This window comes from Arctopsyche grandis, chromosome 10 (genome assembly GCF_051622035.1).
Source record: "Arctopsyche grandis isolate Sample6627 chromosome 10, ASM5162203v2, whole genome shotgun sequence".
NCBI classification, from domain to species: Eukaryota; Metazoa; Arthropoda; class Insecta; order Trichoptera; family Hydropsychidae; genus Arctopsyche; species Arctopsyche grandis.
In genome coordinates, this window is record NC_135364.1 from 19,407,750 (window position 1) to 19,422,882 (window position 15,133).

The window sequence follows — 15,133 nt, forward strand, 5'->3', positions numbered from 1 at the left end:
TTCTTAGAAATGGAATGATTCCTCTATATTTCATTTTATATTGAGAATCGCTGTCACCTACTTCACATTTGGAAAAAGGTAATGTTTACTTTCAGCATTTTCAATTTTTTCTTTATATAATGGTGGATCTATTTTATGGCCATACGATACCCATTCCACTACTTTTTTCATTTCTTTTAGCACTTCAACCTTATTGGTAATATTTCTTTTCGACTTTATAACATGCCAGCTGGAATATGTTCACCGTCCTTGTTATAGTCAAATCAACCATATTATAAAGCAAATAAAATAATTGACTCAAAAGATTGTTTTATACAATGAATGCGCCTTATATTATGCATTATGCATTACAAATCGGTAAACATATTGCGGCAAATAGGCGCAGAAGAAATTCATATACCTATGTATGTATGTACACATATATATACAATTTCAAAATGCAAACTAATTTGCATATAAACACACGTAATAAATCTAAAGACTTAACTAAGTGACCCGACCTTTATATAGGTGTTTCAAGTGATATTGAAATTAATTCAACGGCCATTCATGCAAATGGCGCAAGGACGCCAGGGAATATTGCCAAATGTGATATGCAACAAGTCGACAGTCGTCCAGAGATTAACACCGACTGTAAAATTTGTAACAGTTTTATGTCAGTGAAAATATGTAGCTCGAGCTCGAAGACAATTACTCGTTTTAATTAAAAACGTCGAAATTTTCCCCCATGCGAAAATTTCCTTAAAAAGTTATTCAATTAAAAATGCCTAACGAGATTTCGAGCTTGCGAAAAAGAAATTCGACAAGTTTCATACAAGTATTGAATTTATTTTAACATCAAAAGAAGACGTCATAGAAAGTTAATAAAATTGAAATGGCGACGGATACATTGGTATTCCGTTTCATGTATTTGAACTCTTGACTTTTGACGCTTTGACACATTTCAATTCCGAAAAAAACTTCCATACATACTAATGCAAGATCACACATCGTTCCGCGAACATACTGAGTGCTTTCTAAATTTTAAATTGAATATCAGAATATAACTAACTTGTACTACCTTTAAGGCTTCATCGTGTGAAATGGCAGTGAACGGGGTACCATTCACTTGAAGGATAGAATCTCCAGGTCTCAGCCCGGCCCTTTCGGCTACCGACCCCTCCTCCACTCTCGAGATGTAAACTCCAACTCCTGAAATCGATAACAACAAAAATAATAAAACTGAATGCACATATTCGGGCCGTATTTGCCTAGGAAAATCTCTTCCGAAAGTGCAATAAATCTCCTAGACACTTTTGAGAGCGCATACTTCGAATCGATCAGCGAAAAACATACGAGAATCCCGTTTCGCACAGTTTTATACGCTTTTCAAGAACGTTTCTCAATATTTACATACTGAAAATTCGACTTGAATCGCATATGATGTATGGTTTCATAAAGTAAAGTCTTTCTTTACAATATTTTCAGACTATTTCATGATAAGATTTGTGTTAAGATAGTCAACATGTCAGTCTTAGTATTTTTTTTTTACGTAACCTAGTTAGGTTTTTTCATCAATAAAATTTAATCTTAATAATGTTAATCAATCTTTGAAAATATATCGAAATATCTATCCATATTTTATATATTTCAACACTTAAATTTTAAAAGCTTTCATTCACATTATTTTCAACAAGTTTTGACATTTTAGATCATTTTAATATAATTTCATTTCATTATATTTAAGATTATTAAGAATAAAAATCAAACCCAAAATTTTACACATTTCAAAATTTTTATTATCTTTTGATTGGTTTATTTTTTAAAAACATATTTAATGAATTCTGTGTATATTTTGAGCTCTTCAACCATTTACATTATCGACACTATGAATTTAACTCTATTTAATCTTATCATCTCAAAACCCATCAAGCCTCCTGATTGCATTACTTAAATAAAACTTGCTAGTGAGTTCAACTTCATACTTCTACCTTTCTTTTTTAACATCCATCTCTACGAATTATTTAATAAAACATAATCTCATACAACTTTATGTAAGTAATAAATAAATGTGTATCTAGCAGAATTTAAATTAGAAGCCTGATTTTTTAAAATGATATGTATAAAACCAAATCAAACAAAACGCAAAAGCAGTGACATAAATACACATACACGTGAGCATAAAGTACAATCAGTGTAGGTGAAAGGGTGTTTTGGAAAGGGAGAAGGAAAAGGGGTGACCGCAACGACATTTTCCAACGAACGAACTGAGCGAACTTTTTGCGGATGGGGCCACGTTACACATAAAGTGTTTTCGGCTTGCGACAGTTAAAATTGAAAGAAAGTCCAAAGAAACAGGATGGGGACGAAAGTTGAACAAGGGTTCCCACCAGTGACGGCTTTTGGTGTTCACTCGAAAAAATCCCGTCAAGAAAAACACAAAGAGAAAATATACTCACACAGTCGATATTAGAAGTTTTCATATGAAAAACTTTTCCCCTACCATGCATGTCACTTTTCTTTCGGTGATATAATAACAAAATATTCCACACGAAAATTTACAGTTGTATTGTGAACCGATCAATCTAAAGTGAAAGTTTTCACGTGCTTAGTATAAAATATATACAAACAGTAAAAGCAATTCAATCGAATTACTTCGAAACAATAAAACAAGGAAACGGTCCGGCCCTGGTAATTCTCCGGATATAGAATGCGGTCGTTAAAGCCCCAAATCCGGCCATACTCAGCCACTTTAACATACGTTGAATTTAGCCACATATACGTGCGTGAGAATTTATAAAACCTACCTTCTACCATTCCTTGAAAGAAACAACTAAATGAATAAAGAAAGAAAAGAAAAACCCGAGAAATACAATCTTATGTAACATTCATTCGCGGAAAACACGAAAAAATACCGCGAAGAAAAATTCCAAGTGATGGAAAGTTGTGATTAGTGTAAAAGCATTTATCACATACATAGTATGAAACTGTATTAAAAGATTGAAAACAAATTTATAATATTTGAAATGTATCTAGTATTTATTTGAAATCAACAGCATACTTTAGTTGAATCACAAACTTCAGAATTACCTTAACATAATATATGTATGTAAATAAATTTTCATAAATATGACAAATGATCTGAGAGGATCTATTGGCTTTATTTACTTGCATGTATCATTTATCATTGAATTTAAATATCTGAATATATTATATAAAATTTTAATATTGGAATAAATATAATATTGAATAAAAATTATTTACATGAAAGGTTTTATCAAATTTCAGTATTATTTAAATTAAATTTGTACGAGTACATACAGAAAAATACGATATTTTCTTTAAGTATGGTGTACTTTTAAGCACTTTATATTTTAAATATTTCAATGGAATTATTACGTGATGTTTTCAATGCGGGAAAATGTACGATGTAAAAATGCACGAAGCGAATTTTATCCAAAATATAAAAATAATATAGTAGGTACCTCGATATTTCATAATACATGTTAATACATTTCCGCGTTAGTATGAAATAAATATCAATGTAGGGAGAGAGAGGGAAAAGGAAAATTGCGCAGAGTCGGAATATTTCCACGGTTGAACGACCGGAAAAGGAAAAGCGGCACTTTGCCGTTTTCAGGCGACCGTCCTTTTAACCGCTTCAGACGGTCTCTTCATTATCATTTTCATTCTCACAAACACTACACAAGAGTAAATGTATGCACATATATATGTACATATGTGCATTTTTTTTCTTTGATCGAAACGGGGTCGATCGCCACTAGAGAGCGTCGAGCTTTCGCGCCTTAAAGCTCGTTTAAGCTCAAACACTCGAATCGGAAGAGCTGACGTGCCTAGCAAAGCTTTCGCTCTTTCAAACTGTTCAAACTTCGCCTATATAATCTTACTTTAAACCTGAATCTAATTAAACGGATCAAAAGTCGCGTACCACATTAAACGGATCCCTAACCGAACTCGTATACATATATATTATCCCATCCCGCTCACAAAAAAGCGGCACAAATCGTACGCACATATTTCATAATGTGGTTCGAAGGAAATGAAAGCTTTGCAATTGAAACGCGGAATAAATTTTATATTCCACAGTGAGCAATCCTTTAATAAATAGTTGAACAACTCGATTTGTTCGCATCACAAACTTTCAACCACCTTTTTTCTGAGGAGACAATTTGCCTTGAGAATACATTTATTTCATTCCGAACCTTTTCGCTATTGATGCAATACATTATGGAAATTATAAAAGCAAAACCAACAGATGCTATCCAAGTAAAATCGTATTTAATATATCAAGGAAAAAAATCCAGCTTATAATAAATTCACGGCACGCAAATCGGATACGAAATTTATTCGTCAAATTTCGACGAAACCACCCATGCTTATGTATTTAGGTATATATAGACTTGTTTTCATCCAAATTTGGCAAAACAGTCATAAATATCATAATAAAATCTAGTATTCCCAATGCGAACACACCTACGTATCACAGTTGAGATTTGCGGTCTCGCACGACCGAACAGAGGCGATCCCGAAAATAATTTTCCCCGAATTGATATTTCAAGCACACACATGAGCGTAGTAATAAAAATGCACGTATTCCTTTCCCTCCTTGAGGTAAAGGGTTGGGGTTAAGGGTGGTGAGCGATTTTAAAGGTCCAAAGGTACATATCTCGGACAAACATCTCGCCCGAATGACTTATGGTTGGAAATTTTTTCACGTTTTCGAGTAACAAGTGGTATTTTTTCGTACATACATTCCTTCACAAAATATTTATGAAATATGAGCAATTTTCGTAGTATTCGAGATCATGTTTGCGTTAATCGTTTCGAGGGTAATTAATTATGGTATACGGAATGGTAAGACGACACTAACGATACATGTTCCATGATACATTAATGTGAATAATACATATTTTAATAAAGGTCAACTTGGGTCAAATTTAAGACTGATTTCTACTTGTAATATAATATTTTTAACATCCACATATTAATGTATAAGTTCCTATGACAAATTAATATAATAGAATACTCAACACCAAAATGAAATTTATTTATTTTATGCATAATTTTTACTGTGTACATATGTACATATGTACATATGTATGTATATAGCTTTAATGTAACAACTGTAATTTTTTTTATTGTGTTAATTTTACAAAATATTAAATTTTATTCAATGTTTGTAAATTAATATCATTCTTATATTTACGTTTATATATGTACGTACATATGTATATATTTTTTTTATTCAATAAACTGCATGTGTAAACATATTATGGTATATATGTATCTATAATATTTAATTAATATATAGGTAATATATAACTTTTATTTTTTTATCCATTTTTTGAATTTAATGCCAAAGCTTTTGACCATCTTTATATATAAAAATCAATGTTTGTCTATTGGTCTATCTGTTTGTCTGTCTGTTTGTCTGTCTGTTTGTCTGTCTGTTTGTCTGTTCGTTTGTCTGTCTGTTTGTCTGTCACGTATGCGTTCCTATACCATTCAACCGATTACGATGAAACTTACAGTAGTTATTGTGTGTATGTCCACGATGGTTTCTGTGAAAAAAATAGCCCTAAAACGGGAACGGAAACGGGGAAAACGGGAATGAGTGGCATTGCGACGCAATAATTTCAAATGTTTCCGCGTCTCCACCTGCGTTGTTACGGTAAAATAAACAAACAATTGAATAATTTTAAATGTGTTTGCTACCTGCGTTTTTCTGACAAACTATCACTACTGTAATAACGGGAACAGGAACGGGAACGGGAATTGCATGCGTTATTGTGGCATTGCAACGCATTACTGGTTCAGCTAGTTTATTATAAATTGTAGTCCATTAAAGTCATGCAATGCTCGTAAACTAGTCATAAATTAAAGTTAAATTTAACAAACCGTTCAAGCAAATCACATAATGGCTTAGCCGTCAAATTACAATGAACTTATCCCACATTCTATCAAAAGCACATAATACAACAAAACGTTTCCCATACTACTGTGTGTAGTATAAATTGCGCATATTTGTCTTTGGCAATTTTTTTCCCTCAAATAAATTCCGCAAACAAACGCATTAACATTTCTCTTGGTAGTTTTTGATTGGGCGTTCGGACAAAGGAAAAACGCGTTAATTACCGCGTATTATAACGTTTCCCCATTCTAAAATGTATACATATGTATATAAGGTCTATTTTTACACTTAAAAATTCAGATGGAGGGCCAAAAAACCTTATTTAAACAGAACCCAGCGGCTACAATAATTCAAGCCGCGTATATTTATTCAACGCCTCGAAATAAATTAATTTCCACGGGCTCAAAAAGTATAACACGAATGCCTAATTTATCTGTAAAGTTTAATTCGGCCTCGAATTAAAATTTCAGCCGTCATACTTTTGAAAAATTCCTTTCGCATCTTGAAAAATAATGCCTTTGAAGCTTCAATGGACGTCGTTCGTTTTTGTTTTTGCGAGATTGAACGCTTCTTTTCTTCTTTTATTTTTTTTATTTATTCCGGTCTGAAAGTCTCAAGTCTGCAGTAAAGAAAAAGGGGGAGGGATATAAAGAGTTTGTTTCGTCGTTTTCAGCACCTTTCATCCTATCGTTCAATGGCATTATTTTGGGACTTTTCAATTGTGGGAACGAACGAGTAAGCCGTTAGGGTCACCTCGTTCACTTTCCTAATTTCGAAACAAAGTCTTTCGTTTGACAAGATAAGTCGACAGCTTTTGTACCGCAAAATACTCATCATTCAATCAACATTTGAACCAAAATAACAATAATTAAATGTGGCACTGAATAATACAACACCTTTCATTGAAACAAAATACAAACAATACCTATGAAACCACACTCGCGAATTGGATCAAATCAATAATAGTATATGTACATTTGTACATACGTATATACACATACTAATAACTTCAAATGCTTTTTCATATAATAATATAAAGTAATATTTATCAATTTATACATTAATATAACTTGGCAGATTGTTGACAAAGGATGATGATCTCGACACATCTCACCTTTAATACAATCAAACAGTTTAAAGTATATTTTATAGATATATAATATGTAATATGAAGTGAAAGCTCAACTTGTTTATTAAAAATGTGTAGATGTAGTAGTATTTTATGAATAATATAATATAAAATATAAGTATTCCTTTGAAGTGTTTAACAAGTACTTATTGAATGACCCAATTGAATTCTACGCTTAAACTACGTATAATACCTGCATCTTTTCCACCTTTGACACAAATTCCAAATCCATGTGAACCTTCAGGAGTATCTCTGCTCATCGTCACCGTCCTCGTAGCCAGCTCGTGGATGTTCGGAGCACTGGTTTGAAGATACGATCTGCCTTCCCGATATCCAGCCTGCAAGTTGGAAAAAAATTATGTATTGAACAACTCAACTTCGTCGCGTTGAACAATGAAAGAATGTAAAAGTTTTTATCATAATGCCAATTGGGGCGTTTTAATGGACTCGAGGCAAAGACATAAAGTGATTGAAAAAAGTTTTGTGAAACTTTTATGATTTTTTATGGAGATTATTTGGCACGAATTCTCGGTCCATTCGACCGAATGTTTCCGATGAAAAAGTATGAGTAAGTATAATCGATTCGATGAATCATCCCCTTCTCAATGTTTGAGACATTCTTTTTAATCAAAGACCGGAAATGAATAAGCCAAGCAGACTGCTTACGACCAATATTCTCAATTTCGATAACTAAACCTCATACTTGATCATATTTTTTGAACAGAATAAGTAATATTTATATCACAATTATATTTTTTCATTAAAGAATACGACCATTATTTAAAATTTCAAAGTTTTAACGTCTGGGCTTAATTTCTAAGCTATGTAGCTATATTACAATAAGTATTTAGAAATAGCAATCAAGATCTCAATATGAAATTCCAAAAATAAAGATCAATCAAAAAAGATTTTGACAATCAAATCAAGATTTTGACAAATGACGAATACTTCCACTAACTAATGTCTATTGCAAAATACATATGAATCTATAAATACTGAAACAGCTGATGATTGGGTTTCGGATGAAAATAGTACTAAAATAACATATTTTTTCTTGTTTTTAAATATTCGCGTTGTATGAGGTATTGTATTGTATGAGAATAAATAACAATTCACCAAGGATCTTTATCAATTCGCCTATTTTCAATGGACAGTGTTATAGGTAGGTATGCACTGCAAAGATTTAAAAAGCGGATAAGCGAGTGACGTATGATACTTTGGATATGTCGGTTTTTGTACAGAAACGACCGGGGCCCGGAAGTCGCCCCAGGGCACGGGCTTTTAAGATGCGTCTGACAGACGACTTAATCCGGATATACTGCGGCTGCCAGCCCTGAAAAAGATCCTCTCGCAGGCTAAAGATAACCCTAATAATGCCACCGCTTTATTCACCGTCTACGTATTTTCAAAAGCTATATAGGCTATATCGCCGATATATTATATAACATTATATTTACATTATAACCGAGATAAGAAGGAAAAACACTGTTATCGTATCGACAATTGAATTTTTTTGAAATATAAAATCGAAAAATAAATTTCGAACAAACTTTACGTTCATGAAATTATTCTGGAATAAGAATACTTGTACAGTTATTCTAAATAAGTACATGTTTGTAAATATACATATAAAAAAGCCTTGTAAAAATGAAGTGTGTTTGAAGACCAGAGTTTCATTACCTCATTTTAGATCCAACATCTAATAACATAAAAATGAATCTATCTTTGTATACTATGCAAATCTACAGTTTTTAAACACGTCAAAAAATTTAAACAATCAAAAAACACAACAGTTGGTGTAGTATGTTATGGTATTATTTTGAAAAGAGTTCAAATCCCGATTTCAAGTGGTCCCTATGCAAAGTTTTCTATAAAAAGTTCATCTTTTTACTTTTCATTTACATTTTTCTTCACAACATACATACATATTTCAAAATTTCAACACCCCCAAAAAACTCTATAAATAGATTTTTTTTACAATCAAATTTGTATTAAAATCTTGGAATTTACCTCAAAATATGTATAATTTTTTTATTCCAAAATGAGCTGGGAAACATTCACTTGCTAATTTAGAAATTAAATTGTAACGCATTGTATAAAATAAAATATTTTAATTTTTAGTTATATATTTAAACTTACTTCATTTTTTCTCTCTATAAAATACATACAAATCAGATCATTTTCTTTTGACATTTCTCAAATTGACAGAATAACCTTTGCCGCTTTTGAAAAGAAAAGCAATTTGTTCGCAATAATAATACTATGACATTTCTACACATAAAAAAATACATTTTTAAAAAATGATCCTTTGGAATTTGGCATTACAGTTCGCTTTACGATCGTCTCAATTGCATTTACCCGAATAATCAATTTCCGATAGCAGAACATCATAGTACTACTAAACGTGCATTTGAAGACTCGAACTTATAATGAGCTTTTCACGATCGCAACTTCGATAGCTTCAATTGGCAAAAAGTTAAAACGACCCCTCGTGCACGATTAGAGAATAAAACCCGCTGATTTTCAACAACTGATGCTGTGCTACGTTAAGATTTTCCCGGACGGAATTTTCCAACCGGAAGTTCTCACAAAGCGAGAAAATACACACACGTATATCCGAAAAAGCGTATGTATGTGTGGTGAATACGGCAGCTGCTATTTATGGATGTTCTTCGGCGGTCTGAAATACTCGCTCAGGAGTTGGAAATTCAATTCAGGACACGGCCTAACGTAGACGTACTCGATATTCCAATATTGAAAAATGTATACCTATGTATATACGTATGTATGTACGTACGACTTAAGTACGTGCACGTGTTGTATAAATTTTCGCAAATACGAACACGAAACTTGTTAGTGCAATACCCATCTATGAATGTATATTATACATATAATATAGTATATATAGATATACGAAATGCATTGAAAACTTCGACAAATTCAGTTCAATTACTCTAAAAGTTTCAGGCCGTTTGAAGTATATCGTATAACGCGAGTACGTCGAAGTACTTTCATTTAATCAAATATTCCCGCGTATGTAAGTATTTCAAGTATATACTGTATATACGTATTGTAAAAATTCTACTATTTAATTCGATTAGCGTCATAGTATGTTTCAGACTATTGATAAATTAACAGACTCGATTAAAATTAAAACTATTTTTTTCGTACATAAAACATTGATATCTCACTACAGTAGGTAATATTTAACAATAAATCCAATATAAAAAATTATGAAACAAAAAAACCAATTAATTAATAAAACCGAACCTTACATTATTTTAGTCACTACTTCAAATTCTTTTGAATAGAAAGATGGAAAGAATTATTCAGTATTAAAAATGGTTGCAGCTAAATAGAATTACCGTTCGTCGTTCATTTATAAAAACCATGTTTATTTAAATTAGTTCTTTTAAATATTCAAAATTGATATGAATTTTTAAGAGAACTATTAAATAAACAAAATTAAATCAGACAGTTGAAAAATATGTTATCAAAATAAAATATAATTTATATGGTTTTATGTCATCACCTGATCGCCTTTTTATCTTAAACTGAATTACTCAATTTTTAAAATTTATACGCAAATATTATATGTATATGAAACTGTCAAATGAAAACAATATCAATAATGAATGCAACAATATTTTTTTTTATAATTTCAATAAATGGTCAGTAACATTTACGAAAATATTATAATAACGCTATATATGTATGTAGATAAATATGAACGGTCAGTAAACCGCGTTTTGTAGTAAAAATATTTTTTGATAAACAATATTCAAGGAGTCAGTGAGCGATAATATACCTTACTGATCATCTATTTGTTGACCAAATCAAAACAAAACTACTGACCAAATATATTCAGACCAATAAATAACTTCAAAATTAAATTATAAGCTGTTTAAACTGTAAACTTTTGCCTCAATAATATATATAATAAAAAAACTATCCTATAAGTTTTAAGCAGTAAAGATGTTATTTGTAACTAATTAATATTTTAAAAACATTTTGGAGTCACAAATTACCAATTGCAATTATGTATAATATGAAGAGAAAAAAATAACTTTACGCAAACAAATTCGTGTATTTTTTAATTCATTTCTTTATGAGGATATTAGGTACATTATGAGGGTTGGCAGAATAAAATAGATAAAATCTTTTTGTAAAGTAGTCACTTAAATTATCAGCGGCAACGGAAGTGGGTGTGTAATTTCCACGTGAGTTTTCCACGCCGAATGAAAATTAGCATAACTAGCGTATAACGAGAGACTGTTTTGTGTAGGAAGTTATCACGTTAAATTTTTCACGCTCGGCGATAACGACAAAGCGAAAACTATTATTATTCACGTTCAAACTTATCAACCGGCAAAAGCTTGTAATTTCAACTAGCTGACTAACTGACGGTGAATTTGCGACTTGTTTGCGTTTTTGTTCGCGATTTGCTTTGTTTTGTTTCGTTTTAAAACCACTGAATACACATTAACTTGTACAGAAAACTGTTTACATTTGCATACATATGTATGTACCTTATACATATATGAATATATATGTACATACATATATATTTTTTTCTATATATGTATATTAAAATTTCAATTAAATTTCCATAGCGTTATATACTTAAAGATAAATATTAATTTAATTCACAAAGCATTCGTTCAAAATAATGAACAACCCTTGCTATGTTACATAAATAAAACACGAATAATTTAAAGAAGAAATTGGTACAGAAACTAAATGTATTCCCGAGAGAGCATTCTGCTTCTGAAACGAGAACAGCTTTGTGTCTTGAAACAATGGAGTTGCTGTTGAAATGTCAAAAAGCATATATTTTGTATATGCTTTGAATGCAGTTTATTTTTTCGTTTTCATTATTTTATGCAATAAACGTAGGGTGATTTGAGATATAATATATAATTTGTGACTTTTATCATACAAACGTATGAATGTCAAAAATAAATTTAAATAAATATATATTCCCGTACTATATTGTATATATTGTATAATATTACTGTCTACGTAAATTTTGTATCGACTATCGAGATCGTTGCAAAGTGAAAATACAAGAAGAGAACAAACAAAAATTTGTAAGTAAGTACGCATCGAGTTCGCTCACATTTATATCGTTCTGTTCTTTTATCCAAATTCGACAGCTATTTTAAGATCAAATAAACGAAACTGGAGCCGAATTTGCAATGTAAACAGTTCTTTGAAAGACGCCGACATCTTCCTCACTCCAACTTTATGCGATACAATTATCGTTATTGGTACACACCACTCTTCTTTTATATTTTCTCGATACATGTACGTATGAATACATACATATGTATGTATATGTACCACATGAAGTACTCTCCAATTTGACATTTATATGGATAAACTTATCGTAAAAATGCTCACCTACAAAACCTTGAAAGAGTTCCTCAATATTCGGAAAATATATTGTATATACATACATACATAATCTTATTCTTATACCCGCTCTATACAATAAACATACATAGAAACATTCAAGTAAAAATTTTCTATCGACTGACAAGTATTCAATTTGAACAAGCATTATAAATCCCTTCCCAAGATACCTTATATAATTAGGGATCATACATATTTGACCAAAATTGTAACTAAACTTAATTTTTACATATCTTGAAAGTCATTGCTAAAAAAATAATTATAATATCTGTAAAAAAATAAATATTATATCATTATTTGATACTCCTATAAAGACCGCAACGAACTCGACTTGAATTTTCCAAATGATCGGATTGTATTGTAAACAAAAACTTCGGCAGAAAAGCTTCCAAACTCATTATATTTATATTTTTCTCAATAAATTTGCAAATATGTATGTATAATTTGATAAAATATGTATGAACAAAACCCTAGGGTCTATCGGCTTTGCCACCTCCCCCAAGAATATTAAATAAATAAAATAAATAAATAAAAAATCTATCAGTGACTCCTTCACGTATTACACTTGGTTTCTCCTACCCAAACACGTCATATTTTAAATACCATTTCTCAAATTAGATCATCTAAAAAGACTTTCTTCTTAACGTAAATAAATATTTGACCAAAATGATCAGAATGTGCGATTTATTTATTTTTTTTTGATTTTTGTTTCGTTTTAAAACCACTGAATGTGCGATATGAAAAATATTGACCTGAGCCAAAAATATATAAAAAATTTGGATTTTCAACGATAGACCTATCTAGTAGAAAACTAGAGACGTGTCAAGAAAACGTTAAATAAAAAAAATCATTGATTTGAAATAATTTTACTAAAATGATTTATCTGGACAAAAATTACGAAAAGGTGGATTTTTTTCATTTCGCTTTTTTTGGAATAGTTTCGATTTGTCTACTATTAAAAAAAAAATACGCTCAATAATCACTTATTACTCCCATACAAATCACGCGCGTCTTTTTATAAAATCATAACGTCCCGTCATTTTTTTAATAGATGTAACTAGTGTTGTGCCCGTTGATTTCAACATATGGTTTCGGAAAGGAATTGACAAAAGAATTAAAATAAAGTTAAATATAATGTAAGGTAATTTATAGGTAATTAATCGTAAAAAGTTGATTGCGCGCGTTACACACTCACCGATCCAACCCGTTCGAAATGATAAATGGATGTGTGTGTGTGTCTTCGTGTATGTATTTATGTATGTTTCACCTGTCGCTCGGCCTGACGTCACACATGTCAAACGCTCCACATACTCCCCCCCCACTTCCCCGTGTCTCCTCAGCCACTTGACACTGATTGGCTGTGCGCCTCTGTGACTCTGATTGGCTGTGTTTCCATGCACTCGCACATACAAACCTCCCGTCCGTATTTATATTTATAATTGCTATTGAAAGCCTCCTTGGGTGTGTATCTTTATTTTAAACACAATAAATGACGATTTTTTTGATATCATGAAAGTTTTCCACTAGATTCATCGTGGTGAATCCAAAAATTTCGTACCGTACATAATCTGTTCAGCCACGAAATGTTAAGAATGCTACTTACATGATGTGTAGTCGAAGGTGGGCTGCTCGCCGGTGCCGGAGTTCTTCTCGCCGGCCTGGCATTCCCCTGTCCCAGCAGCCGGAGCACCTGTTCCGGTGAGATGGGCCTCTTCTTGTTGGCATTGGCGGCGGTGTTGTTGGCGGTGGTGTGGGCATTGGTGGTTGCCGTGAGGGGCGGCCCGAGATGTGTTCCCCTGGGGCGATGTCCCAAGGAGCTGGCGGGCCGCTCGACGATGGTGTAGGAGGTGCCTGGCGGCGAATAGTACAGCCCGGAGCCAGGGGCGGCGGGGGCGGCCGCGGGGGCGGACGAGGGGGCGCGCTCGCAGCAGCCCCGCGCGTCCGTCTGCGAGCGCGACAGTCGCCCCAGGGCGGCGCCACCACCCCCGCCGCCGCCGCCCCTCGACCACCGCAACTCACTCAGCTCCGCCGCCTCCGGCTCCCCCGCCCTCATGCCGGGGGACGGCCGCCGCCTCTGTAACAAAACAAACAAACAAATCAAAATCAACATACAACTATGTACAACTATGATACTTGCATCATTTTATTGCCGCCAAAATTACATCTCGGTCCGTAGTGCTCATCGGGGCGTATCGAATGAGTACAATATTCAACGTGAACAATTCATTGAACACTCAAAGATTAAACAATATGTATCAGTGCCGTAACTATGTACCTTTTCATGGACCGTTACTTTCAAAAATTAAACTGTTTTTTTTTATAATATAAAAAACACTTAATTTTTAGAAAGGCGTTAAGCTTCCTTTCTCCTAAAATATGCTTGAAATTTATGCTATATTATTTATTTATTTAAGTTTGGACCATTGTGGCATTACAGGAGTCCCTAATGCGCCACAATGGTCGAAAAAATACAGAGAGATGAGAAAAATATTATGTAAATATTTGTATATGCACATACTTAATGACAAATTTTTGTAAATCAACTTTCCTCTGTCCACGGCATGTAAATTATCGACACTCGTCAATTCTAAAAGCTTACGACGCTTACGACAATTGAAGCAAAAATCTTCACAGTAAGGTCTCATTTACTCAACGCCAATTTATTTGAGACAATAACT

General features: G+C 32.6%; 1 protein-coding gene across 1 annotated transcript in view; it reads right to left on the reverse strand.

Annotated features, from left to right (window-relative positions):
- The window catches only part of LOC143917725 (whirlin-like), a 65,313-nt gene extending 50,675 nt beyond the window's left edge, over nucleotides 1-14,638 (reverse strand). Inside the window, exons 1-4 of the mRNA XM_077439306.1 lie at nucleotides 14,618-14,638; nucleotides 14,055-14,529; nucleotides 7,234-7,362; nucleotides 1,061-1,191 (exon numbers count right to left, since the gene is read on the reverse strand). Of these exons, the coding sequence (XP_077295432.1) occupies nucleotides 1,061-1,191; nucleotides 7,234-7,362; nucleotides 14,055-14,529; nucleotides 14,618-14,638 (756 nt within the window). The remainder of the gene's footprint in view (nucleotides 1-1,060; nucleotides 1,192-7,233; nucleotides 7,363-14,054; nucleotides 14,530-14,617) is intronic.
- Nucleotides 14,639-15,133: the final 495 nt, after the last annotated feature.